Source organism: Camarhynchus parvulus, chromosome 29 (assembly GCF_901933205.1).
Source record: "Camarhynchus parvulus chromosome 29, STF_HiC, whole genome shotgun sequence".
Taxonomy (NCBI): domain Eukaryota; kingdom Metazoa; phylum Chordata; class Aves; order Passeriformes; family Thraupidae; genus Camarhynchus; species Camarhynchus parvulus.
Window position 1 is genome coordinate 2,409,342 of NC_044599.1, and position 27,147 is coordinate 2,436,488.

At 68.2% G+C, this 27,147-nt stretch overlaps 1 protein-coding gene across 1 annotated transcript; it reads left to right on the forward strand.

Moving 5' to 3' along the window:
• Positions 1-606: 606 nt before the first annotated feature.
• KIF5A (kinesin family member 5A) lies at positions 607-26,958 on the forward strand. Its single transcript, XM_030967098.1, is given in 30 exon segments — positions 607-1,235; positions 4,023-4,110; positions 4,684-4,757; positions 5,304-5,408; positions 5,875-5,923; positions 6,646-6,701; positions 6,815-6,902; positions 7,806-7,930; positions 9,046-9,150; positions 9,892-10,040; positions 11,150-11,298; positions 12,468-12,661; positions 12,917-12,985; positions 14,300-14,321; positions 14,324-14,505; positions 15,679-15,825; positions 16,763-16,951; positions 18,807-18,924; positions 19,310-19,377; positions 19,989-20,098; positions 21,683-21,784; positions 22,540-22,600; positions 22,694-22,765; positions 23,709-23,813; positions 24,507-24,720; positions 25,615-25,723; positions 25,950-26,020; positions 26,154-26,181; positions 26,259-26,345; positions 26,812-26,958. Coding segments are annotated over 29 exon segments (3,057 nt in total). The 5' UTR covers positions 607-1,106; the 3' UTR covers positions 26,338-26,345; positions 26,812-26,958.
• Positions 26,959-27,147: the final 189 nt, after the last annotated feature.

Consider the following 27,147-nt stretch of genomic DNA (forward strand, 5'->3'; position numbering starts at 1 on the left):
ACACGAGGGGTGACGCAGAGGGGGGACACACGGGGGGGGTGCACGGGGACACGCACGGGGACACACATGGGGGGCACACGGGGGACACCCGGGCCGGACTCGCGGGTTGGGGGCACACACAGGCCGGGTGGCACTGGGGGGGCACCATGGGGGTGTCCTGGGCTGTCCCCCATGGTGGGGCTGCTCTTTTCAGCAGCGGGAGACCCCCGGGTCAGCTCCGGCCCCCCGGGTCAGCTCCGGACCCCCGGCTCAGCTCCGGCCCCCCTCGCGTGTTTGGGGGTCACCTGGAGGGGGGGCCGGGCAGAGCCCCCGCTGTACCGGGGGGGGGATGAGTCAGGACTGCGGCCTTCCCGCGGGGGGGCACCGAGCAGGCAGGCCGGGGGGGGGCTGGCCCCGCTCCCCCTCCCCAGCCGCGCCCCCGGGGTCCCGACCCCCGGCCCGTCCTGCTGCCCCCGCCGTGAATCAGCATTCTGGGGGGGTCCATGCCCAGCGCTGCGCCCCCCCCCAGTCCCGGCCACCTTAAGAGCCGCGGGCGGCTCCACCTTAAGGCGGGGGAGGGGGGGGGGGGCGGCCGCCCCCCCACCCGCCGGTCCCGGGGCTGCAGTGGCGACAGCAGCGGTCACAGGAGCGGCGACAGCGGCAGCTGCGGAGCGTCAGCCCCGCCCGGCGCCGCCTCCCGCATCCTGCAGCCCGCCAGCCGCATCCCTGAGCAGCATCCTGCATCCCTGAGCAGCATCCTGCATCCCTGGGTACCACCCCTGGACAACATCCTGCATCCTTGGGTACCACCCTGCAGTGCTGAGCGGCATCCTGCATCCTTGGGTACCACCCCTGACAGCATCCTGCATCCTTGGGCAGCATCCTGCGTCCCTGGGTACCACTCTGCAGTACCGAGCAGCATCCTGCATCCCTGAGCAGCATCTCGAGCCCTTGGGTACCACCCGGCATCCCTGAGCAGCGCCCTGCACCCCCGGGTCCCGCTCAGCACCCCCGGGTGCCGCCGTGCCCGCCGGTGCCCGCTGTCCCTTAGGCTGTGAGCAGCGCCCCGGGTGACCCCCCCGGCCCGAGCCCCCCCCGCCCGTGTGGAAGCCCCCCCGAGCCCCGGCATGGCCGAGCCCAGCTCCGAGTGCAGCATCAAGGTCCTGTGCCGCTTCCGGCCGCTCAACCAGGCCGAGATCCTGCGCGGGGACAAATTCCTGCCCGTGTTCCAGGGGGACGACAGCGTCGTGCTGGGGGTGAGTCCCGGGGGGGGGCAGCTACCCCCGCTTGGGGGCGCTGTCACCTGGGGGGGGGCAGATCCTGTTCTGGGGGGGGGGAAGCGCTGCTGGGTGTGGCCGCTGCCCCCCGGGACTCTCCATGCCCCCCCCCCCCATTTCCGAGGCTCCCGGCACTCCCAGTTTGCCCAGTGCTGGGGGCTCCCAGTTTGCCCAGTGCGGGGGCGCTCCCAGTTTGCCCAGTGCCGGGGGGCGCGCGCCGCGTGCCCCGCGGCGGGGCGTGCTCCCAGTTTGCCCAGTACGGGGGGGTGGTTTACATGGAGCGGACACGCCCTGACCCCCCCACCAAAGCAGCCGCGGGGGGGAGGGGGATGCCGCAGACCCCCCCCCCCTGTGCTGCGGCCCTGCCCTTTGTTAGGGGCTCGTTCGGGGGGGGATGACACCCCCAAAATATCGGCACCCAAAATATGGGCACCCAAAATATGGGCACCCAAAATATGGGCACCCAAAATATGGGCACCCCCATAACGGCCCCCCCATAACGGCCCCCCCTTGCCCGGGGGCGCCGGGGAAGCGACGGTCCCGGGGGGACAACGGGGGGGGGTGCGAGGGGGTCCGTAAATGGGGGGGGTCCGTAAATGGGGGGGGTCCGTGAGTGCAGGAGGGGTCCGTGGGGTGCCGGGGGGGCCATGGCTGGGGGGCCCATGGATGGGGGTCCGTGGATAGGGGTCCGTAAATGGGGGGTCCGTGAGTGCGGGGAGGGGTCTGTGGGTGCCGGGGGGTCCGCGGGTGGGGGGTCCATGCATGGGGGGATTCCGTGTGCGGGGTGGTCCGTGGATGCGGAGGGGGTCCGTGGATGGGGGTTCATGCTTGGGGGTTTCCGTGGATGGGGTGTCCGTGGGTGCTGGGGGTGTCCGTGGGTGCCGGGGGGTCCGTGGGTGCGGGGGCTCCGCGGCGGGGCTGCGGCGGTGCGGGCGCACTGCGGGGTTGCGGGGTTGCGGGTGCGGGGGAGCGGCGGCGGTGGCGTTGCGGGTCGGGGCTGTGGGGCAGGGCCGGGGGGCGCTGGGATGGGGGTGCGGGGGGCGCTGGGATGGGGGTGCGGGGGGCGCTGGGGTGGGGGTGCGGGCGGTGCGGGCGGGCGGCGCGGGGTGCTGGGGGGGTGCGTGACCGGCGGCGGGCGGCGCCGCGGAGCTGCGGCGGCTGCCGGGCCCCCGGGGGGGCGGGGGGAGCGGGGGCGCGGGCTGCTGGCAGCGGCTGTCCCCGAGCCCCCCGCGTGTCCCCGTGTCCGTCTGAGCCCGTGCCCGTGTGTCCCCGTGTCCGTCTGTCCCCGTGCCCCCCGTGTGTCCCCGTGTCCGTCTGTCCCCGTGTCCGTCTGTCCCCGTGTCCGTCTGTCCCCATGTCTGTGTGTCCCCCTGTCCGTCTGTCCCCCTGTGTGTCCCCGTGTCTCTGTGTCCCCCTGTCCGTCTGTCCCCATGTCCGTCTGTCCCCATGGCCGTGTGTCCCCCTGTCCGTGTGTCCCCATGTCTGTGTGTCCCCGTGTCCGTCTGTCCCCATGTCCGTCTGTCCCCATGGCCGTGTGTCCCCCTGTCCGTGTGTCCCCCTGTCCGTGTGTCCCCGTGTCCGTCTGTCCCCGTGTCCCAGCTCAGCACCGGACTCTGGACAGCTCCCAGGGGGGTGGGGATGTACGGGGGGGGTCTCCGGGGGTCTCTGGGTGTGTAGGGGGCTCTGGGGGTGTCTGGCTGTCTATGGGGGGCTCTGGGGGCTGGGGGGTCCTTGGGCATCTAGGGGGGTCTGTAGTGTCTGTGGGGGTCTTTGGGGGTCTGTGGGGTCTGTGGGGGGTCTTTGGGGGTCTGTGGGGTCTGTGGGGGTCTTTGGGGGTCTCTAGGGAGCTGAGGGTTCTGACACACCGGAGCTTTTCTGGGGGCTCTGAGGGTCCCTGGGGGTCTGGGGGGCTCTGTGCAAGGCTGGAGGGGTCTTGGGGGTCTCTAGGGTGGCTGAGGTGCCTATGGGGGTCTGGGGGGGTCTGGGGGGTCTGTGGGGATCCATGGCCATCCATGGGGAAGTCTGGAACGTTCTGGGGGTCTATGAGAGGTTTTGAGTGGGGGGGTCTGTGTGGATATCGGGGGCCGGGTGTGTGTGTGGGGGGCTGGGTCCCTGAATGGGGGGTTCAGGGTGGGTACGGGGGGTACAGAATGAGACCCCCCCAGCCCCCACCCCCCTTACCGGGACTCCCTGAGGGCGCCGAGGCTGTGCCAGCCCCCAGCGCCTCGGGGGGGGGTCCCTGTGGAGGGTACGGGGGGGATGTCTGCATGGTGACCCCCGTGCGGGGGGGTCTCGGACCCGTGCCCCCCGTGCCTGTCCCGGGGTCTCTCTGGATGGTGCCCCCGTATCTCGGGGTCTCTCTGCCCGGTGCCCCCGTATCTCGGGGGTCTCTCTGCCCCGGGTGCCCCCCGTGTCTGTCCCGGGATTTTTCTGGGTCGTGCCCCCGTATCTCGGGGGGTTTCTCGGGCTGGTGTCCCCGTGCCTGTCCCGGGGTCTCTCTGGGTGGTCTCGGGGTCTCTCTGCCCGGTGCCCCCGTATCTCGGGGGGGTCTCTCGGGCCGGCTCCCCCCGTGTCTGTCCAGGGGTCTCTCTGCCCCGGGTGCCCCCCGTGTCTGTCCCGGGATTTTTCTGGGTCGTGCCCCCGTATCTCGGGGGTCTCAGCCCGGTGCCTCCCATGTCTCGGGGGTCTCTCTGCCCGGTGCCCCCCGTGTCTGTCCCGGGGTCTCCCAGCCCGCTGACCCCCGTGTCTGTCCCCTGTCCCCCCCAGGGCAAGCCGTACGTGTTCGACCGCGTGTTCCCCCCGAACACCACGCAGGAGCAGGTGTACCACGCGTGTGCCATGCAGATCGTCAAGGGTGAGCGACCGCGGGCCCGCGGGGACAGCAGGGACAGAGCGGGGACAGCCCTGGGTGGGACAGCGTGGGGACAGAGCGGGGGACAGAGTGGGGACAGCCCTGGGTGGGACAGCGTGGGGACAGAGCGGGGACAACAGGGACAGAGTGGGGACAGAGTGGGGACAGAGCGGGGACAGTCTGGGGACACCAAGGACTGGGGACAGCCCCGGGGACAGCACAGGGAGAGTGCTGGGTGGGACAGCCCCGGGGACAGCTCGGAAACAGCGTGGGGACACCAGGGACAGCCCGGGGACAACCTGGGGACACCAGAGACCGGGGACAGCGCGGAGAGAGCGTGGGGACAGCCTGGGGACACCAGGGGGGATCTCACTGGGAGCAGCGTGGGGACAGCGTGGGGACAGCTCAGGGGACAGCGCGGGGATGGCCCAGCTCAGTGTGGGGACACCAGGGACAGCTCGGGACAGCCGGGTGTTCGGGGGTCCCGGAGATGTTCGGGGGTCCCGGAGATGTTCGGGGGTCCCAGGGGGGTTTTGGGGGTCCCGAGGGTCCCCAATCCCCTCTCTCGCCCCCCAGATGTGCTGGCCGGGTACAACGGCACCATCTTCGCCTATGGACAGACATCGTCGGGCAAGACCCACACCATGGAGGTGGGGGCACCGGGGGGCACTGGGGGGCACTGGGGGGCACTGGGGGCACTGGGGGCACTGGGGGCACTGAGGGGCACTGGAGGGCTTTGGGGGGCTTTGGGGGCACTGGGGGGCACTGGGGGGCACTGGGGGGCACTGGGGGCTTTGGGGGGCACTGGATGGCTTTGGGGGGCTTTGGGGGCACTGGGGGACACTGGGGGGCTTTGGGGGCACCGGGGGGGCACTGGGGGGCTTTGGGGGGCACTGGGGGGCTTTGGGGGCACTGGGGGCACTGGGGGGCACTGGGGGCACTGGAGGGCTTTGGGGGCACCGGGGGCACTGGGGGGCTTTGGGGGCACTGGGGGGCTTTGGGGGCACTGGGGGGCACTGGGGGGCTTTGGGGGGCTTTGGGACACTGTGGGGGGCTTTGGGGGGCACTGAGAGACTGGGGAGCTGGGGGGGCCACAGGGCGGCTTTGAGGGGGCACTGGGAGCACTGAGGGGGCACGGGGGGAGTTTGGGGGGCCCTGGCTCCCCCCGGGGGTCTCAGCGCCCCCCGCCCCCCCAGGGGAAGCTGCACGACCCGCAGCAGATGGGGATCATCCCCCGCATCGCCCGCGACATCTTCAACCACATCTACGCCATGGACGAGAACCTGGAGTTCCACATCAAGGTGGGCACTGGGGGCACTGGGGGCACTGGGGGCACTGGGACGTTAATGGGAGGCACTGGGGGGGACACTGGGAGCATTGGGGGCACTGGGGGGCACTGGGACGTTAATGGGGGGCACTGGAGGGGGCACTGGGGGGTTAATGGGGGGCACTGGGGGGGGCACTGGGGGCACTGGGGGGGCACTGGGGGCACTGGGAGGTTAATGGGGGGCACTGGGAGCATTGGGGGCACTGGGGGCACTGGGGGCACTGGGACGTTAATGGGGGGCACTGGAGGGGGCACTGGGGGCACTGGGGGCGTTAATGGGGGCACTGGGGGGGCACTGGGGGCACTGGGACGTTAATGGGGGGCACTGGGGGGGCACTGGGGGCACTGGGACGTTAATGGGGGGCACTGGGGGGGCACTGGGGGGATCGGCCCGCGCTGCCGCCCAACCCCGCCCCCTCCCGCCCCTCCCCCCCCCCCAGGTGTCCTACTTTGAGATTTACCTGGACAAGATCCGGGACCTGCTGGACAGTGAGTGGGGGCACTGGGGGGACTGGGAGGGACTGGGAGCACTGGGAGGTACTGGGGGTACTGGGAGGCACTGGGAGGCACTGGGAGGCACTGGGAGGCACTGGATGGTTACTGGGAGGTTACTGGAAGAAACTGTGTGGTTACTGGGAGGCACTGGGATGTTACTGGGAGGTTACTGGGAGGGCACTGGGGGCACTGGGAGGGCCCTGTGAGGTTACTGGGAGCACTGGGAGGTTACTGGGAGCACTGGGAGCACTGGGAGGTTACTGGGAGCACTGTGAGGTTACTGGGAGCACTGGGAGCACTGGGAGGTTACTGGGAGCACTGTGAGGTTACTGGGAGGTTACTGGGATGTTACTGGGAGCACTGGGAGGTTACTGGGAGGTTACTGGGAGCACTGGGAGCACTGGGAGCACTGGGAGGTTACTGGGAGGTTACTGGGAGGTTACTGGGATGTTACTGGGAGCACTGGGAGCACTGGGAGCACTGTGAGGTTACTGGGAGCACTGTGAGGTTACTGGGAGCACTGGGAGCACTGGGAGGTTACTGGGAGCACTGGGAGCACTGGGAGCACTGGGAGCACTGGGAGGTTACTGGGAGCACTGGGAGGTTACTGGGATGTTACTGGGAGCACTGGGAGCACTGGGAGGTTACTGGGAGGTTACTGGGATGTTACTGGGAGCACTGGGAGCACTCTGTGACCCCCCCCGTGTCCCCCGCAGTGACCAAGACCAACCTGTCGGTGCACGAGGACAAGAACCGGGTCCCGTACGTCAAGGTGAGGGGGGGAGGGGCCCGGGGGAGGGGCTGGGGACCCCCTGAGCCCCCCCCGGTCACCCCAAGGGGGGGGATGGGCTCTGAGCCCCCCCAATCCCCCCCAATCCCCCCCAGGGCTGCACCGAGCGCTTCGTGTCCAGCCCCGAGGAGATCCTGGATGTGATCGATGAGGGGAAATCCAACCGGCACGTGGCTGTCACCAGTGAGCGACACCGCGGGACACCGGGGGGCAGGGGGGGACACTGGGGACATGGGGACACCGGGGGATGGGGGGACATGTGGGGACGGGCGGGACACGGGGGCACGGGGAGATACTGGGGACATGGGGCACCGGGGACATGGGGGGACAGAAGGGGACATGGAGAGGGGCACACGGGGTAGAGCTGGAACAGCCAACTGCTGCATGGCTGTCACCAGTGAGGGACACTGGGGACACTGGGGACATGGGGGACATGGGGGACATGGGGGGCACTGGGGGCATGGGGGGCATGGGGGGACATGGGGGACACTGGGGGCACTGGGGACATTGGGGACATGGGGGGCACTGGGGGCATGGGGGACACTGGGGACATGGGGGACATGGGGGACATGGGGGGCACTGGGGGGTGCGGGGGACATGGGGGACATCATGGGGACATTGGGGGCCATGGGGGGACCTGGGGTGCAGTGCCAGCCCCGGGGCGGTTGTTGGGGGGCAGTGCCAGCCCCGGTGCCCGTTTCGGGGGGCAGGGTGGGCAGTGCCAGCCCCGGGGCTGTTTCGGGGTGCGGAGGGGCACTGCCAGCCCCAGGGCTGTTTTTGGGGTGCACTGCCAGCCCCGGGGCTGTTTCGGGGTGCGGAGGGGCACTGCCAGCCCCAGGGCTGTTTTTGGGGTGCACTGCCAGCCCCAGGGCTGTTTTTGGGGTGCACTGCCAGCCCCAGGGCTGTTTTCGGGGGGCAGTGCCAGCCCCAGGGCTGTTTTCGGGGGGCAGTGCCAGCCCCGGTGCCCGTTTCGGGGTGCAGGGATGCAGTGCCAGCCCCAGGGCTGTTTTTGGGGTGCACTGCCAGCCCCAGGGCTGTTTCGGGGGCAGTGCCAGCCCCGGTGCCCACACCCCCCCGTGCCCGCAGACATGAACGAGCACAGCTCCCGCAGCCACAGCATCTTCCTCATCCACATCAAGCAGGAGAACGTGGAGACCGAGCAGAAACTGAGCGGGAAACTCTACCTGGTGGACCTGGCGGGCAGCGAGAAGGTGGGCACCCCGAAAATGGGGGCACCCCAAAGAGGGGGACCCCAAATCTGGGGGCACCTCAAATGTTGGGACCGCCCAAAACTGGGGGCACCAAAGGTGGGGCACCCCAAAAGTGGGGCACCCCAAAGGTGGGGCACACCAAAGGTGGGGGCACCCCAGGGCCATTGGGGTTTGGGGTCAATGGGATTTTTGGGGCCATTGGGGTTTGGGGTTTTCTGGATATGTGGCCATTGGGGTTTGGGGTTTTTGGGGGATTTGGGGCCATTGGGGTTTAGGGCCATTGGGGTTTGGGGCCATTGGGGCCATTTTTGGGGCCATTTGGGTTTGGGATTTTCTGGATATGTGGCCACTGGGGTTTTGGGGATTTGGGGTTTTTGGGCTTTGGGGCCATTGGAGTTTGGGCCAATTGGAGTTTTTGGGGCCATTGGAGCCATTTTTGGGCCCATTTTTGGGGTCATTGGAGTTTGGCGTTTTTGGGGTTTGGGTCCATTGGTGTTTGGGGTCATTGGGATTTTTGGGGCCATTGGGGTTTGGGGTTTTTTGGTTTGGGGCCATTGGGTTTGGGGTTTGGGGGATTTGGGGTTTTTGAGATTTGGGTCCATTGGGGTTTGGGGCCATTGGGGTTTGGGGCCATTGGGGTTTGGCATTTTCTGGGTTTGTGGCCACTGGGGTTTGGGGTTTTGGGGTTTTGGGGTTTGGGGTTTTGGGGTTTTTGGGGTTTGGGACCATTGGGGTTTGGGGCCATTGGGGTTTGGGGTTTTGGGGTTTGGGGTTTTGGGGCCATTGGGGTTTGGTGTCAATGGGATTTTTGGGGCCATTGGGGTTTGGGGCCATTGGGGTTTGGTGTCAATGGGATTTTTGGGGCCGTTGAGGTTTGGGGCCATTGGGGTTTGGTGTCAATGGGATTTTTGGGGCCGTTGAGGTTTGGGGCCATTGCGGTTTGGGGTTTTTGGGGTTTGAGTCCATTGGGGTTTCAGGACCGTCAGTCTGGGGTGGGGCTCTCTGGGGAGGGGGTGTTGGCACCCTTGGGTGGGGCTCTGGGGCCATCCCTGGGAGGGCTCCCGGGGGTCGGGGGGCACACGGTGGGGGGTCCCTGAGCCATCCCCCCCCCCCAGGTGAGCAAGACGGGCGCTGAGGGGGCCGTGCTGGACGAGGCCAAAAACATCAACAAATCCCTGTCAGCGCTGGGCAACGTCATCTCGGCGCTGGCCGAGGGCACGGTGAGACCCCCGCGACCCCCGGAGCCCCCCGAGCCCCCCGGTGTCCCCTGTCCCTCGTGTGTCACTCTGTCCCCCGTGTCCCCCCGAGCCCCCTGTCCCCATATATCCCCAACCCGAGCCTGCTGCCCCCCGAGTGTCGCTGTGTCCCCCTGAGCCCCCCGCGTGTGTCCCCAGTGTCCCTCTGCCCCCCGTGTCCCACTCCCATGTGTCCCCCCCGTGTCCCCCCGAGCCCCCTGTCCCCCTCCTGTCCCCAGCCCTGAGCCCCCTGCCCCTTCTCTATCCCCCGTGTCCCCCTCCTGTGTCCCCGCGTGTCCCCCTGAGCCCCCTGACCCTCGTGTGTGTCCCCAGTGTCCCCCTGTCCCCCCCGTGTCCCCCTGAGCCCCCGTGTCCCTCTCTCGCGTGTGCCCCCGTGTCCCCCCCGTGTGTCCCCAGTGTCCCCCTGTCCCCCCGTGTGCCCCTCCCCTGTGTCCCCCCCGTGTCCCCCCCCCTGTCCCCCTGCCCCCCCCGTGTCCCCCTCCCCCCCGTGTCCCCCTCCGTGTCCCCCCGTGCCCCCCCCCCTGTGTCCCACTGCCCTGTGTGTCCCCCCGTGTCCCCAGTGTCCCCCTGCCCACCCGTGTCCCTCTCTCGCGTGTGCCCCCGTGTCCCCCCCCCCTGTCCCCCTGTCCCCCCGTGTCCCCCTTCCCCTGTGCTCCCCCCCCTCCCGCGGGGGTCCCGGCGCTCAGGCCGCCCCTCCCCCCGCAGAAGGCCTACGTGCCCTATCGCGACAGCAAGATGACGCGGATCCTGCAGGACTCGCTGGGCGGCAACTGCCGCACCACCATGTTCATCTGCTGCTCGCCGTCCAGCTACAACGACCAGGAGACCAAATCCACGCTCATGTTCGGCCAGAGGTGCGCCCGGGGGGGCGAGAGCCTCGAGAGCCCCGGAGCCCCAATGGGGGTGTCCAATCGCACCCCCCCAGACCCCTGAGCCCCCCGGGAATGGGGGTGCCCCCCGAGACCCCCTGAGCCCCCCAAGCCCACCTGAGCCCCCCCCGAGACCCCCCCGAGACCCCCCCGGGGCACCGACGGAGCGCAGTGCACCCCGACAGCGCCTGCTGCACCCCAAATTCACACAGGGGACCCCAACTGCCCCCAGTGCACCCCAAATTCACCCAGTGCACCCCAACAGTGCCTGCTGCACCCCAAATTCACACAGGGGACCCCAACTTCACCCATGATGTCCCAGCCACACCCCCACTGCCCCCAGTGCACCCCAAATTCACCCAGTGCACCCCAATGCTCCCAGTGCACCCCGAGTGCCCCCTGTTCATTACAATTGCCCCCAGTGCACCCCAACTTCACCTGTGGTGTCCCAGCCACACTCCGGCTGCCCCCAGTGAACCCCAAATGTCCCCAGTGCACCCCAATTGCCCCCAGTGCCCCCCAAGTTCCACCTGCACCACAGCTGCCCCCCAAGTGCACCCCAAATTCACCCAGTGCACCCCGACTGCCCCCGGTGCACCGCAACAGCGCCTGCTGCACCCCGAATTCACCCGTGGTGTACCAGTCACACCCCGGCTGCCCCCAGTGCCCCCCAAATGCCCCCGGTGCACCCCAACTACCCCGAGTGTACCCCAATTGCTCCCAGTGCCCCCCCAGTGCCCCCCCAGTGCCCCCTCCACCCACGGGGGCTGCGCTGGGGTCCCCAGAGCTGGGAGGGAAGGGGGGACAGGGGTGCCAGTTCGGGGTGCCAGTTTGGGGGTGCCCGGTGAGAGTTGTCAGTTTCGGGGTGCCCCCGTCAGAAGGAGCCGGGTGCCAGTTTGGGGTGCCAGTTTGGGGTGCCAGTTTGGGGGTGCCAGTTTCGGAAGCAGGGGTGCCCATTTCGGGGTGCCAGTTTGGGGGTGCCCGGTGAAGGGTGCCAGTTTCGGGGTGCCCCAGTCAGAGGGAACGGGGTGCCAGTTCGGGGGTGCCAGTTCGGGGGTGCCAGTTCGGGGGTGCCAGTTCGGGGGTGCCCGCAGGGCCAAGACCATCAAGAACACGGCCTCGGTGAACCTGGAGCTCACGGCCGAGCAGTGGAAGAAGAAATTCGAGAAGGAGAAGGAGAAGAACAAAGCGCTGAGAGAGAGCCTGGCCCGGCTGGAGGCGGAGCTGAGCCGCTGGAGGAGCGGTGAGTGAGGGCACCCCGGAAACGGGGCACCCCGGAAACGGGGCACCCGGAAATGGGGCACCCCGGAAATGGGGCACACCGGAAATGGGGCACCCCGGAAATGGGGGCACCCCGGAAACGGGGCACCCGGAAATGGGGCACCCCGGAAATGGGGCACCCCGGAAATGGCACCCGGATATGGGGGGACCTCGGAAATGGGGGGACCTCGGAAATGGGGGCACCCCGGAAATGGGGCACCCCGGAAATGGGGCACCCCGGAAATGGGGGCACCCCGGAAATGGGGCACCCCGGAAACGGGGCGCCCCGGAAATGGGGACACCGGAAACGGGGCACCCCGGAAATGGGGGACCTCGGAAATGGGGGGACCTAGGAAATGGGGCACCCCGGAAATGGGGCACCCGGAAATGGGGCACCCCGGAAATGGGGCACCCCGGAAATGGGGCACCGAAACACCCGGAAATGGGGCACCCCGGAAATGGGGCACCCCGGAAATGGGGCACCCTGGAAATGGGGCACCCCGGAAATGGGGCACCCCGGAAACGGGGCACCCGGAAACGGGGCACCCCGGAAATGGGGCACCCCGGAAATGGGGGGACCTCGGAAATGGGGGACCTAGGAAATGGGGGCACCCCGGAAATGGGGCACCCCGGAAACGGGGCACCCCGGAAATGGGGGCACCCCGGAAATGGGGGGACACTGAAAATGGGGAGACACCGGAAATGGGGGGACAACGGGAGCCGGGGGGGACCCCGGGAGCTGGGGGGGCACCGAGATTGGGGGCACCCCGAGATCTGGGGGGGACCCCGGGGCACCCCACCGCCCCCCCGGGCCCGCTGGGGACACTGAGGCTCAGGAGGGGCACCCTGGGCCCGGGAGGGGCACCCGGAGATGTGGGGGGACCCCAACTGTGGGGAGGGACCCCAAATCTGAGGAGGGACCCCAGATGTGGGGAGGGGACCCCAAAAACCCCCAGCGGAGACCCCGAGGCCGCGTCCGTCACTGGGGGAGGCTGAGCTGGGAGGGGACCCCAGCCCTGGGACACCCCGAGATCCGGGGGGGTGCCCCCAGCCCTAGGACACCCCGAAATCTGGGGTACCCCCAGCCCGGGACACCCCGAGATCGGGGGCACCCCCAGCCCTCGAGGGGGCTCTGAGGCCGTGCCCCCCCAGGCGAGGCCGTGCCCGAGACGGAGCAGCTGAGCGAGGCCGAGGCGGGCACGGGGCCGGGCGAGGGCCAAGGGGGCGGCCCCGAGGAGCCGCCCCTGAACGACAACAGCTCCTCCATCGTCATCCACATCTCGGACGAGGAGCGCCGCAAGTACGAGGAGGAGATCCGCAAGCTCTACAAGCAGCTGGATGACAAGGTGGGGACCCCCCCGGAGCCCCCCGGAGCTGCCAGGGACCCCCAGTTCCCCCAGTTCCCCCAATTCCCTCCCAGTTCCCCCAGTTCACCCCAGTTCCCCCAGTTCCCCCAATTTCCCCAGTTCCCCGCAGTTCCCCAATTCCCTCCTGGCAGTTCCCCAGTTCCCCCCAGTTTCTCCCAATTCCCCCAGTTCCCCGGTGCCCCCCGGTGACCCCCGGTGACCCCTGTCCCCCCCTGTCCCCCCCTGTCCCCCCAGGATGACGAGATCAACCAGCAGAGTCAGATCATGGAGAAGCTCAAGCAGCAAATGCTGGACCAGGAGGAGGTGAGCGCCCCTCCCCCACCGTGACACCGCCTCTGTGCGACCCCCCCGGACACCCCTGGACCCCCCGGACCCCTGGGACCCCCATTCTGATCCTTGTGATGCCACCATGACCCCTGTGCCCCCGGCTCTGCCCCTTGGCATGCCCACCACGACCTGTGGGACCCTCACCATGACCCCTGAGACCCCCACTCTGCCCTCTGTGCCCCACACCATGACCCCTGGGACCCCTAAACTGATCCCTGGGACCCCCACCATGACCCCCGGGGCTCCCACCATGACCCCACCATGGACCCTCCCGTGATCCCTGGGACACCCCTGTGACTGCGGGACCCCACCCTGACCCCCGGGATGCCCCACTCTGACCCCTGGGACCCCTGGCCCCCCACTCTGACCCCTGGGATGCCCCCCACTCTGACCCCTGGTCCCCTCTGGGACCCCCGGCCCCCACTCTGGCCGGGTGACCACCGTCCTGGGCCCCTCACTCACTGAGACCCCCCTATGCCTTGCCCACTCTGATCACTGGGACCCCCACCATGACCCCCGTGCCCCCCCACTCTGATCCCCTGTGCCCCCCACTCTGATCCCTGTGCCCCCCACTCTGGTCCATGGGATGACCACCGTGACTCCTGGGCACCTCACTCTGCTCACTGAGACCCCCCTATGACCCTTGTGCCCCCCACTCTGATCACTGGGACCCCCACCACGACCCCTGGTCCCCTCTGGGCCCCCCCTTGACCCTGCCCCCCCATGCCCCCCCCCATCCTGATCCCTGGGCCCCTCACTCTGACCCCTAGGACCCCTACCATGACCCCCGGGTCCCCCCCGCTGACCCCTGGGATGACCACCGTGACTCCTGGGACCCCCACTCTGATCCCTGGGAACCCCCTATGACCCTTGTGTCTCCCACTCTGCCCCCTTCGCCCCCACTCTGACCCCCGTGCCCCCCGCTCTGGTCCCTGGGACCCCCACTCTGATCCTTGCAACACCACCCTGATCCCCGTGCCCCCCACTCTGGTCCCTGGGATGACCACCGTGACCTCTGGGACCCCCCACTCTGCCCCCGGCATCCCCCTGTTTCCCCCTCTGGGACCCCCGTGCCCCCCACCCTGATCCCCGTTCTCCCCGCTCTGCCCCCCGTGCCCCCACTCTGATCCCTGGGATGCCCACCATGACCCCTGGCACCCCCACTCTGCCCCTGTGACCCCCACCATGACCCCTGGTACCCCACTCTGACCCCCGTGCCCCCCGTGCCCCCCTGCCCCCGTTGCCCCGCTCTGCCCCCGCACCCCACCGCCGGTGTCCCGCTGCCCGCAGGTGCTGGCGGCGGCGCGGGGCGGGGCGAGGCCGCCCGCCGGGAGCTGGCGGCGCTGCGGGCCGAGCACGGCGCGGCGCGGGCCGAGGTCACCGAGGTGCTGGCGGCGCTCGAGGAGCTCGCCCGGAGCTACGACCGCAAGGCCCAGGAGGCCGAGGACACCGGGAGGCACAACCGGCGGCTGGCCGACGAGCTGGCCCGCACCGAGGTGGGGACACCGGGACAGATGGGGGCTAGGGACACCGGGACACCGAGACAGACACCAGGACAGCGGGACAGGCACCGGGACAGACAGGGGGCTAGGGACACCGGGACACCGAGACAGACACCAGGACAGCGGGACAGACACCGGGACAGCCACCGGCACAGCTGAGGGGGCTGGGGACACCGGGACACCGAGACACCGAGACAGACACCGGGACACTGGGACACCGGGACAGACGGGGGCCTAGGGACACCGGGACACCGGGACAGACACCAGGACAGACAGGGGGCTAGGGACACCGGGACACCAGGACTCTGGGACACCGGGACAAACACTGGGACAAACACCGGGACAGACACTGGGACAGACACTGGGACAGACACTGGGACAGACAGGGGGCTAGGGACACCGGGACACCGGGACAGCCACCGGGACTGCCTGCGGGGCCGGGGACACTATGGCAGCCACCGGGACACCGGGACACTGGGACAGGCGGGACACCGGGACAGACACCGGGACAGACACCGGGACACCAGGACACCGACCGGGACAGACACCGGGACAGCCGGGGAGCCAGGGACACCGGGACACCGGGACTGCCCGCGGGGCCGGGGCCACCACCCCACTGGAAACCCCCGTGGGGCCCACTGGGACCCTCACCCCCTGACACAGCCCCCCCCAAAGCCCCGGGCCCAGACTGGGATTCCCAATCCCAAACTGGGATGCTGTGAGCCAGGGAAACCCCAAACCAGGAGCCTCAGACTGGGGAGCCCCTAAACCCAAACTGTCGGGGGGCACGGGGGGTGCCAGGGCTGTCAGGGGGCACGGGGGGCACGGGGGGCACAGGGGGTGCCAGGGGGCATGGGGGTCTCAGGTGCGGGGGTGCCCCGGAGGTGCCGCAGGATGTCCCGGGTGTGCCCTGGTGGCCCGGCGGTCCCGGAGGGTGTCAGGTGCCGGGGGTCCGCGGTGCCGCCAGCCCTGTCCGGCTGTGCCTGGTGCCAGCCCGGCGCTGTCCCCGGTGCCAGCCCAGCCGCTGTCCGCGGTGCCAGCCCAGCCCTGTCGCTGTCCCCGGTGCCAGCCCTGTCGCTGTCCCCGGTGCCAGCCCGCCCTGTCGCTGTCCCGGGTGCCAGCCCTGTCGCTGTCCCCGGTGCCAGCCCAGCCCTGTCGCTGTCGCAGGCCACCACGCTGTCGCTGGAGTCGGAGCTGTCGCGGGCGCGGGAGCTCGGGGGGCAGCAGCGGCGCCGCGCGGCCGAGGTGCTCAACGGGCTCCTGAGGGACCTGAGCGAGCTCAGCGCCCTCGTGGGCAGCGGCGACATCAAACTGGTGAGGGCACGGGGGGCACCGGGGGCACCGGGGGCATGGGGGGGCACGGGGGGCATGGGGGGCACCGGGGAACGGGGGGCACGGGGGGCACCGGGGGCACCGGGGGCACGGGGGGCATGGGGGGCACCGGGGCACCGGGGAACGGGGGTCACGGGGGGCACAGGGGACACAGGGGGCACGGGGGGGGGGCACAGGGAACGGGGGGCACTGTACCTGTGCGTGGTACACACCTGTGCTGCGCTGTGCCATGCTGTGCCATACCCATGCTGTGCCATACCTACTCTGTGCCATTCCTGTGCTGTGCCATGCTATACCCACGCTGTGCCATGCCGTGCCGTGCTGTGCCATACTCACACTGCCATTCCTGTGCCATTCCTGTGCTGTGCCATGCTGTGCTGTGCCATACCCACTCTGTGCCATGCCATGCCATACCTACTCTGTGCCATTCCTGTGCTGTGCTCTGCCGTGCTATACCCACACTGTGCCATGCCATGCCCGTGCCATGCCATACCCACACTGTGCCATGCCATGCCCGTGCTGTGCCATACCCACACTGTGCCATGCTGTGCCGTGCTATACCCACACTGTGCCATGCCATACCCATGCTGTGCCATACCCACACTGTGCCATGCCATGCCCGTGCCGTGCCATACCTGCACTGTGCCATGCCGTGCCATGCGGTGTTGTGCCATGCTGTGCCGTGCCATACCCACACTGTGCCATGCCATACCCACACTGTGCCATACCCGTGCTGTGCCATACCCACACTGTGCCATACCTGTGCCATACCCGTGCCGTGCCATACCTGCACTGTGCCATGCTGTGCCATACCCACACTGTGCCATGCCGTGCCATGCTGTGCCATACCTGCACTGTGCCATGCCATGCTGTGCTGTGCCATACCCACACCGTGCCCTGCCGTGCCATGCCGTGCCAGCCCGTGGAGGTGAGCGGGGCCATCGAGGAGGAGTTCGCCGTTGCCCGGCTCTACATCAGCAAGATCAAGTCGGAGGTGAAGTCGGTGGTGAAGCGCTGCCGGCAGCTGGAGAACCTGCAGGTGGAGTGCCACCGCAAGCTGGAGGTGACGGGCCGAGAGCTGTCCTCGTGCCAGCTCCTCATCTCCCAGGTGTGCCAGGGCGGCCAGGGCACTGCCGGGGCACCCCGGGACTGGGGACATGGGGTTTGGTGGCCCTGGGATTTGGTGGCACAGGGTTTGGTGACTCCAGGGTTTGGTGGCTCCAGGGTTTTGTGGCTCTGGGGTTTGTGGCACAGGGTTTGGTGGCTCCAGGGTTTGGTGGCCCCGGGGTTTGGTGGCTCAGGGGTTTGTGTCCCTGGGGTTTGGTGGCACAGGGTTTGGTGGCACAGGGTTTGGTGGCTCCGGGGTTTGGTGGCTCTGGGGTTTGGTGGCACAGGGTTTGGTGTCCTTGGGATTTGGCGACACCACAGTTTGGTGGCTCAAAATTTTGGCAGCTGAAGATTTTGGTGTCCCCAGGGTTTGGTGGCCTGGTGATTCTGTGACACAGGTTTTGGTGGCACAGGGTTTGGTGGCTCAGGGGTTTGGTGGCTCAATGTTTTGTGTCCCTGGGATTTGGTGGCACCACAGTTTGGCAGCTTCAGGGTTTGGCAGCTGTAGACTTTGGTGTCCCCAGAGTTTGGTGGCCTGGGGATTCTGTAAGCCAGGGTTTGGTGGCCCAGGGTTTGGTGGCCCCAGGATCTGGTGGCACAGAGTTTTGTGTCCCTGGGATTTGGTGACACCAGGCTTTGGCAGCTCCAAAGTTTGGCAGCTGAAGGCTTGGTGTCCCCAGGGTTTGGTGGCCTGGGGATTCTGTGACACAGGTTTTGGTGGCACAGGGTTTAGTGGCCCCAGGGTTTGGTGGCCCAGGGGTTTGGTGGCACAGGGTTTAGTGGCACAGGGTTTGGTGGCCCCAGGTTTTGGTGGCACAGGGTTTGGTGGCTCCGGGGTTTGGTGGCTCAGGGTTTTGCGTCCCTGGGATTTGGTGACACCAGGGTTTGGCAGCTCCAGAGTTTGGTGGCTCTGAGGTTTGGCAGCTGAAGGCTTTGGTGTCCAGGTGTTGGTGGCCCCGGAATTTGATGGCCTGGGGGTTCTGTGACCCAGGATTTGGTGGCACCAGGGTTTGGTTTCCCTGGGGTTTGGTCACCTTGGATTTCTCAGCCCTGCGTTTGGTGGCACCAGAGTTTATTGGTCCAAGGGTTTGAGGGCCCAGGGTTTGGTGACCTGGGGGTTCTGTGACCCAGGGTTTGGTGACCTGGGGGTTCGGTGGCCCTGGGTTTGGTGGCCCTGGGGGTTTGGTGACCTGGAGGTTCTGTGACCCAGGGTTTGGTGACCCCAGGGTTCAGGGAGCCTGGAGTTTGGTGTCCCAGGCTTTGTTGACCTGGGTGTTTGGAGACCTGGGGCTTTGGTGGCTCCAAGGGTTTGGAGACCTGGGGCTTTGGTGACCTGGGGGTTGGACTCTCCTGGGGTGGGGGCTCGGTGGCTCTGGCCGCGCCAGTGGGGGTGGCCCTGGGGGTGTTGGGGGGACATTCCCGCGGCTCTCGGGGGGTGTCGGGGGGCACCTGGGGGTTGGCCTGGGGCTGGGGGCAGCCAGGGTGGTGCCCCGCGGGTGTCGGGGGGTGCTGGGGGCGGGCACCGGGGAGCAGAGCGGGCACCGGGAGAGGGATGGGCACCGGGAGAGGGATGGGCACAGGGAGCGGGGCAGGCACCGGGAGCAGGGAGGGCACCGGGAGAGGGATGGGCACCGGGAGCGGGATGGGCACCGGGAGAGGGGCGGGCACCGGGAGCGGGAGCGGGCACCGGGAGCGGGGTGGGCACCGGGAGCGGGACGGGCACCGGGAGCGGGACGGGCACCGGGAGAGGGGCGGGCACCGGGAGCGGGACGGGCACCGTGAGCGGGGCGCCCGCGCGGGCCGGGGGTGCCGGTGCCCCCCGGGCGGGCGCTGAGGCGGTGCCGGTGCCGGTGCAGCACGAGGCCAAGATCCGCTCGCTGACCGAGTACGCGCAGAGCCTGGAGCTGCGCAAGCGGAGCCTGGAGGAGGCGCACGACGCGCTCGGGGAGGAGCTGGCGCGGCTGCAGGCGCAGGGTGGGGGCACGGGGGCTCGGGACAGTGCGGGGGGAGCGGGGGACACGGGGACTCTGCGGAGCACGGGGGGCTTGGGGACAGTGCGGGAGCACAGGGGCCTCGGGGGGTTTGGGGACAGTGTGGGGACACGGGGGGGTGGGGGGAGTTTCGGGGGCTCGAGGGGCTCGAGGGCATGGGGGAGAATGGGGTGGCACAGGGGAGTCGGGGGCTGGGTGGCACCGGGGGGACACGGCGGGCTGGGGGAGTTTGGGGTGGTGCAGGGGCTCAGGGGGATGGGGGGGCACAGGGGTGGGGGGTCTGGGGGTCCTGGAGGGGACTGGGGGGCTGGGCAGTGCACAGGGGGCTCGGGGGCGCTGAGGGGTCCCTGTCCTGCCGGGCCCTGCAGAGGCTGCGCAGGGGGCAGCTCGGAAGCAGCGCGAGCAGGATGAGAGCCAGGACACGGACGAGGTCAAGGTGAGGGGGGCAGGGGGGGCACAGCAACCCTGGGGGGCTCAGGGACCCTGAAGGGTGGGGGGGGACAGCGGGGGGTTCTCACGGTGTGTGAGATGCGCTCCAGGTGGGTGAGGGTCCCTGGAGTGCTGGGGGGGGTGCTGGGGGGTGCTGGGGGCTGGGGAGGTCGGGGTCTGTGCAAGGCTGGGTGTTGGGTGTGGGGGTCCCCGGGAGATGGCAGCGCCGAGGACTCGCTGGGAATGTGGGCGTGCTGAGGGTCCCCGGAGAGGTTGGGGTGTGGGGTCCCTGTGGGTGTTGGGGTGTGGGGTCCCTGTGATGTAGGGGTGTGGGGTCCCCGTAAATGTAAGGGTGTGTGGGGTCTCCAAGAATGTTGGGGTCTGTGGGTCCCTGGGGTTGTTGGGGTGTGGGGTCTCCAGAAGTTGTTGGGGTGTGGGGTCCCTGTGAATGTAAGGGTGTGTGGGGTCTCCAAGGGTGTTGGGGTGTGGGGTCCCTGGGGGCTGCTGTGGTGGGAGGTGCTGGAGTGCCCAGGAAATGTCGGGGTGCCCGGGGTGCCCGGGGGTGCCCGGGGTGTCCGGGGTGCCCGGGGTGCCCGAGCTGAGGCCCCGTGCACACAGGCGGCGCTGGAGCTGCAGCTCGAGAGCCAGCGCGAGGCCCAGCACAAGCAGCTGGCGCGGCTGCGGGACGAGGTCAACGAGCGGCAGAAAACCATCGATGAGCTGAGGGAGTGAGTGACCCCGGCCCTGAGCCTGAGCCCACCCTGGTGGGAACCTGACCCAGCCCTGAGCCCAAACCTGACCACAAAACCTGAGCCCAAAACCTGAGCCCAAACCTGACACCAAGCTGACCCCAATCCTGATCCCAAAACCTGACCCCAAACCCTGACCCTGACCCCAAACCCTGACCCTGACCCTGACCCCGGCCCAGCTGTGACCTGCCCCCAACCCTGACTCTGATCTCAGCCCTGTCCAGGCTGTCCCACTCCCCTCCCCCCACCCAGCCCTGTCCCTTCCCTGACTCATCCTTGGGGGGATGGACAGCGGGGGTACCAAGACAAAACAAACCCTCGTGGATCTGTCATCCATCATCCATCCATCCATCCATCCATCATCATCCATCCATCATCCATCCCCCCATCCATCCATCCATCCATCCATCCATCCCTCCATCCATCATCCATCCATCCATCCATCCATCCATCCATCCATCCATCCATCCATCCATCCATCCATCCATCCATCCATCCATCCATCCATCCATCCCCATCCATCCATCCATCCATCCATCCATCCATCCATCCATCCATCCATCATCCATCCATCCATCCATCCATCCATCCATCCATCCATCCATCCATCCATCCATCCATCCATCCATCCATCCATCCATCCATCCATCATCCATCCATCATCCATCCATCCATCCATCCATCCATCCATCCATCCATCCATCCATCCATCCATCATCCATCCATCCATCCATCCATCCATCCATCCATCCATCCATCATCCATCCATCCATCCATCCATCCATCCACCCATCCATCCATCATATCATCCATCCATCCATCCATCCATCCATCCATCCACCCATCCATCCATCATCCATCCATCCATCCATCCATCCATCCATCCATCCATCCATCCATCCATCCCCCATCCATCCCATCCATCCATCCATCCATCATCCATATCCATCATCCATATCCATCCATCCATCCATCATCCATCCCATATCCATCCACATCCATCAATCCATCATCCATCCATCATCCACATCCATCATCCATCCATCCATCCATCCATCATCCATCATCCATCCATCCATCCATCCCATCCATCCATCCATCATCCATCATCCATCATCCACATCCATCCATCATCATCCATCCATCCATCCATCCATCCATCCATCCATCATCCATCCATCCATCCTCTCCATCCTTCATCATCATCCATCCATCATCCATCCATCCATCCATCCATCCATCCATCCATCCATCCATCCATCCATCCATCCATCCATCCATCCATCCATCCATCCATCCATCCCCATCCATCCTTCCCCAGCATGCTGTCCATCCATCCTCAGCCACCTTGACCTCATGTCCATCAGTCTGTCCATCCCCTGACCCTGTGTCTGTCCATCTCCCCATCTGTCTGTCTGTCCCTGCCCTCCCCACCCACGTGTCCATCCCTCCACCCAGCCCTGACCCCGACTCTTGTCCTGTCCATCCGTCCTTCCCTCATCCATCCGTATCCCCGGTCCCCGTGTCCGTCGGTGCCTCACCGTGTCCGTGTGTCCGTCACAGCCAGAACCAGAAGCTGGAGCTGGAGCTGGAGCGGCTGCGGGCGGAGCACGAGGCGCTGCGGGCGGAGGAGCGCGCCAAGGCAGCGCGGCTGCAGGAGCTGACGTGAGACCCCCGGGACCCCGGCCCGGGGCTCCCCTGGGACCCCAACCCACCCCTGGGGCTCCCCACATTCCCCTCGGGACCCCAACCCTGGGGCTCCCCTGGAGACCCCAACCCATCCCCTGGGGACCCCAACCCAACCCTGGGGCTCCCCTGGGGGCCCTGACTCAACTCTGGGGCTCCCCACATTCCCCTCGGGACCCCAACCCAAGCCCCTGGGGCTCCCTGGGGACCCCAACCCAACCCTGGGGCTCCCAACCCAAGCCCTGGGATTCCCCTGGAGACCCCAGCCCATGCCCCAGGGCTCTCCTAGATTCTCCTGGGGACCCCAACCCAAGCCCTGGGGCCTCTGGGGCCCCTCGGGACCCCAACCCAACGCCCAGGATTCCCCTGGAGACCTCAACTCCCAGAACCCCCCCGGGTGGACCCCAAGCCCACCCCCCCCGACCCTGCTGACACCCCAGGAACCCCAAACCCCAGGACCCATCCTTGGGACCCTAAACCTGACCCCCAGAGCCCCCCAGGACCCCCGGACATCCCCCAACCTCCAAGTGCCCCCCCCCAACTTTGAGGTGCTCCCCAGCCTCGGGGTGACCCCCCCAACCTTGGAAGGGCAGCTCCATTCTTTGGGTGCCCCCCTCAAGCTTGAAGCGACCCTCCCAAATTCGGGGTGCCCTCCCCTCCTTGTACTGACCCCCCCAATGCTGGGGCGCCCCCCTTGGGCTGAGCCCCCCTAATTTTGGGCCGCTGCCCCCCAGGCTCCTCTACGAGCGCCACGAGCAGTCCAAGCAGGACCTCAAGGGGCTGGAGGAGACCGTGGTAGGTGGGGAGGGGTCCTGGGGGGCTCAGAGGAGCCGGGGGGGGGTCTGGGGGTCCCCGTGCACCCCCTCACCCCCCGCGCCTGCCCCCCAGGCCCGTGAACTCCAGACCCTCCACAACCTGCGCAAGCTGTTTGTTCAAGACGTCACGACTCGAGTCAAGAAAGTGAGGGGGGAATGGGGAAAATGGGGGAAAAGGGGAAAAATGGGAAAAAGGGGGGGAAATGGGGAAAAATGGGGGGAAAATGGGGGAAAATGGGGAAAAATGGGGAGAAATTGGGGGAAATGGGGGCAAAATGGGGGAAAATGGGGAAAAATGAGGGGAAAATAGGAAAAAAATGAGGGGAAATGGGGAAAAATGGGGAAAATGGGGAAAAAATGGGGAAAAAGGAAATGGGGGGAAATGGGGAAAATGGGGGAAGGGAAAATGGGGAAAAATGGGGGAAATGGGGAAGAATGGGGGGAATGGGAAAAAATGGGGGGGAAATGGGGAAAAATGGGGAAAAAGGGGAAAAAAGGGGGGGGAAGGGGGAAAGGGGGGAAAATTGGGGAAAAGAAATGGGGAAAAATGGGGAAAATTGGGGAAATGGGGAAATGCGGGGAAATGGGGGAAATGGGGGGAAAATGGGGGAATGGGGAAAAAGGGGGAATAGGGGAAAAGGGGGGGGAAATGGGGGAAAAATGGGGGGAATGGGGAAAAATGGGGGGAAAATAGGAAGAAATTGGGGGAAATGGGGAAAATGGGGGAAAATGGGGAAAAAGGGGGGAAATGGGGAAAAATGGGGGGAAATGGGGAAAAATTAGGGGAAAAGGGGAAAAATTAGGGGAAATGGGGAAAAATGGGGGGAAGGGGGAAAAGGGGGGAATGGGGGAAAAAAGGGCAAAGAAGGGGAAAAATAAAGGAGCAAAAGAGGGATAAGGGGGGTGAGAGGGGGGACAAATGGGGGGGTTGAAAGTGGGGTACGGGGGGAGTGAGGGGTCAGTGATAGGGGAGGGGGCCAGAGGGAAGGGAAGGGAGGGAAGGGAAGGAAGGGAAGGGAAGGGAAGGGAAGGGAAGGGAAGGTTTCCCAGGGGGGATCTGATTCCCCCGGGGGTCCCGGCGCCCCCAGAGCGCAGAGCTGGAACCCGAGGACAGTGGGGGGCTCCACTCCCAGAAGCAGAAGATTTCCTTTCTTGAGAACAACCTGGAGCAGCTTACAAAGGTTCACAAACAGGTGCGCGGGGGGGACACGGGGGGGGACAGGGGGTGCCCAGGGATGGCCCAGGACAGCCCGGGACAGCCCGGGACAGCCCGGGACAACCCGGACACTGCTGGGGGTGTGTGCGGGTGTCGGTGCCGGTGCCGGTGCCGGTGCTGGTATCGGTGTGTGCGGGTGTTGGTGCCGGTACCGGCGGCTGTGGAGGGATGAGCATGTGCCGGTGCTGGTATCGGTGTGCGTGGCTGGGTGTCGGTGCCGGTACCGGTGGCTGTGGATTGCTGTGGATGTGCCGGTGTGTGCGGGGGCCGGCGCCGGGGCAGGTGCGGGTGATGCTCGAGTGGGTCCCGCTCCCGCTGGGGTCCCGGTGCCGGTGCCGGTACTGCCGTGTCATAGAACGGGTCCGTGGCAGGGCGGACCCCGCGCTGCGAGCGCCGGGACGGGCGGGTGCAGGGACAGGACAGGTTCGAGTCTCGGTGCCGGTACCGCAGTGGTCCGGGCCGGTGCCGGTGCCGGTGCCGGTACTGACGTGTCGCACAGCTGGTCCGTGACAATGCAGACCTGCGCTGTGAGCCCCGGGGTAGGGGCAGGGCAGGTTCGGGTCCCGGTGCCGGTGCCGCAGGGGTTCGGGCGGGTCCCGGTGCCGGTGCCGCAGCGGTCCGGTCCCGGTCCCGGTGCCGGTGCCGGTGGCGGTACTGACGTGTCGCACAGCTGGTCCGTGACAATGCAGACCTGCGCTGTGAGCTTCCGAAGCTGGAGAAGCGGCTGCGCGCTACGGCTGGGCGAGTGCAGGCCCTGGAAGGGGCGCTGAGGGCGGCCAAGGAGGGGGCGCGCCTGGACAAGCGGCGGTACCAGCAGGAGGTGGAGCGGATCCGAGAGGCCGTGCGGGCCCGGGGGGCGCGGCGGGGGCCCGGAGCCCACATCGGTACGGGGGGCACCGGGGGGCACCGGGGGGAACCGGGGAGGAACCGGGGGACACGGAGCCCGCATCGGTACGGGGGGTACGGGGTGGGCACAGCCCAGGGTACGGGGGTACACGGGGGGGGGGCAGGGGGCTCGGGCAAATGGGAGGGCGCAAGGGGGTGCCCAGAGTGCAGGGTGGGCACGGGGGGTGCCGGGGATGTGCGGGGTGCAGGGTGGGCACAGAAGGTCCCAAACGGGCAGGGTGGACACGGGGATGCAGGGTGGGCACAGTGGGCACAGGGTGGGCACAGTGGGTGCAGGGTGGGCACGGGGTGTGCAGGGTGGGCACAGTGGGCACAGGGTGGGCACAGTGGGTGCAGGGTGGGCACGGGGGGTGCAGGGTGGGCACGGGGTGTGCAGGGTGGGCACAGTGGGCACAGGGTGGGCACGGGGATGCAGGGTGGGCACAGTGGGCACAGGGTGGGCACAGTGGGCACAGGGTGGGCACGGGGATGCAGGGTGGGCACAGTGGGTGCAGGATGGGCACAGTGGGTGCAGGGTGGGCACGGGGGGTGCAGGGGGGCACAGTGGGTGCAGGGTGGGCACGGGGTGTGCAGGGTGGGCACGGGGGTGCAGGGTGGGCACAGTGGGTGCAGGATGGGCACAGTGGGTGCAGGATGGGCACAGTGGGTGCAGGGTGGGCACGGGGGGTGCAGGGTGGGCACGGGGGATGCAGGGTGGGCACGGGGGGTGCAGGATGGGCACCCAGCCTGGCACACTCTGCGTTTTGGCGGGCGGGATGCTGAGCCCCTCACAAGGGCACAGCGTCCGGCCCAGGGGGGGTCTCAGACTCTGGGGGTGCCCCTTGGGGGTGCCGGTGCCAGCAGCGCCCCTGACCCCCCCGTGCCCCCCCCAGCCAAGCCGGTGCGGCCGGGGCAGGCGCCATCGCCCACCGGGCTGAGCTACACCAACAGCCTGTTCCAGGGGTACCCCGGGGGGGGCGCCCTGCCCGGCCCCCACGGCCTGTGAGTGCGGGGGGGCACGGGGGGGCGCGGGGGGCGGGAGGGGCGTACTGGGGGGGCAGGGGGGGCTCAGGGGGTGCAGGGGGGTGGGAGGGTCCGGGGGGGCCTGGTGCGGTCTGGGGGGGAAGGGGCACGGGGGGATTATTTGGGGGGGGGGGCAGGCAGAGGTTTCTATGGGGCTGGGGGGCAGGGCTCGGGGGTCTCAGGGTCTCTGTGCCCCCCTCCCCAGCTTTGCCAGCGGCCCCCCCACGCTCCCCAGCACGCCCCCGGACCCCTACCAGCAGCTCAACGTGGATAATGGTGAGGGGGGGCCCTGGGTGTGTCCCCAGTATTGGGGTGTCCCATGGGGGGGTGTCCCCAATGTCGGGGTGCCCCATGGGGGGTGTGGGGGTGTCCCCAGACCCCCCCCCAGAGCTGCTGCTCTTCCTCGCAGGGAACGTGACAGACATCAATGACAACAGGTGAGGGGGGGGCTGGGGGGGGGGTGCTGGGTTTGGGGGGGCCCGGCTGACGCCCCGCCCCCTCCCCGCCCCCCCAGGAGTGACCTGTCCTGCGCATGCGAGGCCGAGGAGGCGGCCAAGCTCTTCCCGCTGCGCCAGGAGACGGCGGCCAGTTAATGCCCCCCCCCAGGTACGGCCCCCCCAGGTACGGCCCCCCCGGGTGTGGGACCCCAAAACTCATCCCCACCCCACCCCACCCCACGTACGGCCCCCCCCAGGTGCGGGACCCCCCCCCAAACTCATCCCCCCCCCAGCAGCCCCCAGGTGTGGGACCCTCCCCCACCCCCGGGTGTGGGAACCCCCAGACTCATTCCCCACACCCCCCCCAGGTGCGGGACCCCCGCCCCCCCTTTCTCAGGGACCCCCTGGGATCCCCCCATCCTTCGAGTGACCCCAACCCTCCATCAGACCCCCCCCCCATTCCATGGGTGCCCCCCCTGCCCCTGGGTGCCCCAAATCCCCGCCCCCCCCCACTCCTCCCAGACCCCCCACCCCGGGTCCCCCCCCATCCTTGGGGTCCCCCTCGACTCCGGGTCCCCCCCCCATCCCTGGGGACCCCCGAGGTGTCTCTGCCCCCCCCGACCCCCGTGTCCCCCCCCAGGTGCTGCAGACCCGGCTCCGCCCGCATGTCCCGGTGTCACCGGTGTCACCCGTGTCCTGTGCTCGTGCCACGCTCGCTCCGTGCGGGGGGGGGCAGGTGGGGGGGCCGCCCCCCCCCGACCACCCCCGGGACCCCCGATGGGGGCGGGGCCGGTGCGGGGCTGGGGGCGGGGCCGAGCCGCCTTAACCCGGATGGAGAATGTCGCCCCCCGGCCCGGCCCCACAATGGGGGGGGCAGCGCAGCCCCCGCCCCCCCCCGCGCCCCCTCCCCTCGCTTGGCATCTCGGCTGTGCCCCCCCCCCAGCGCTGCATGTCCCGCCCCGCGCG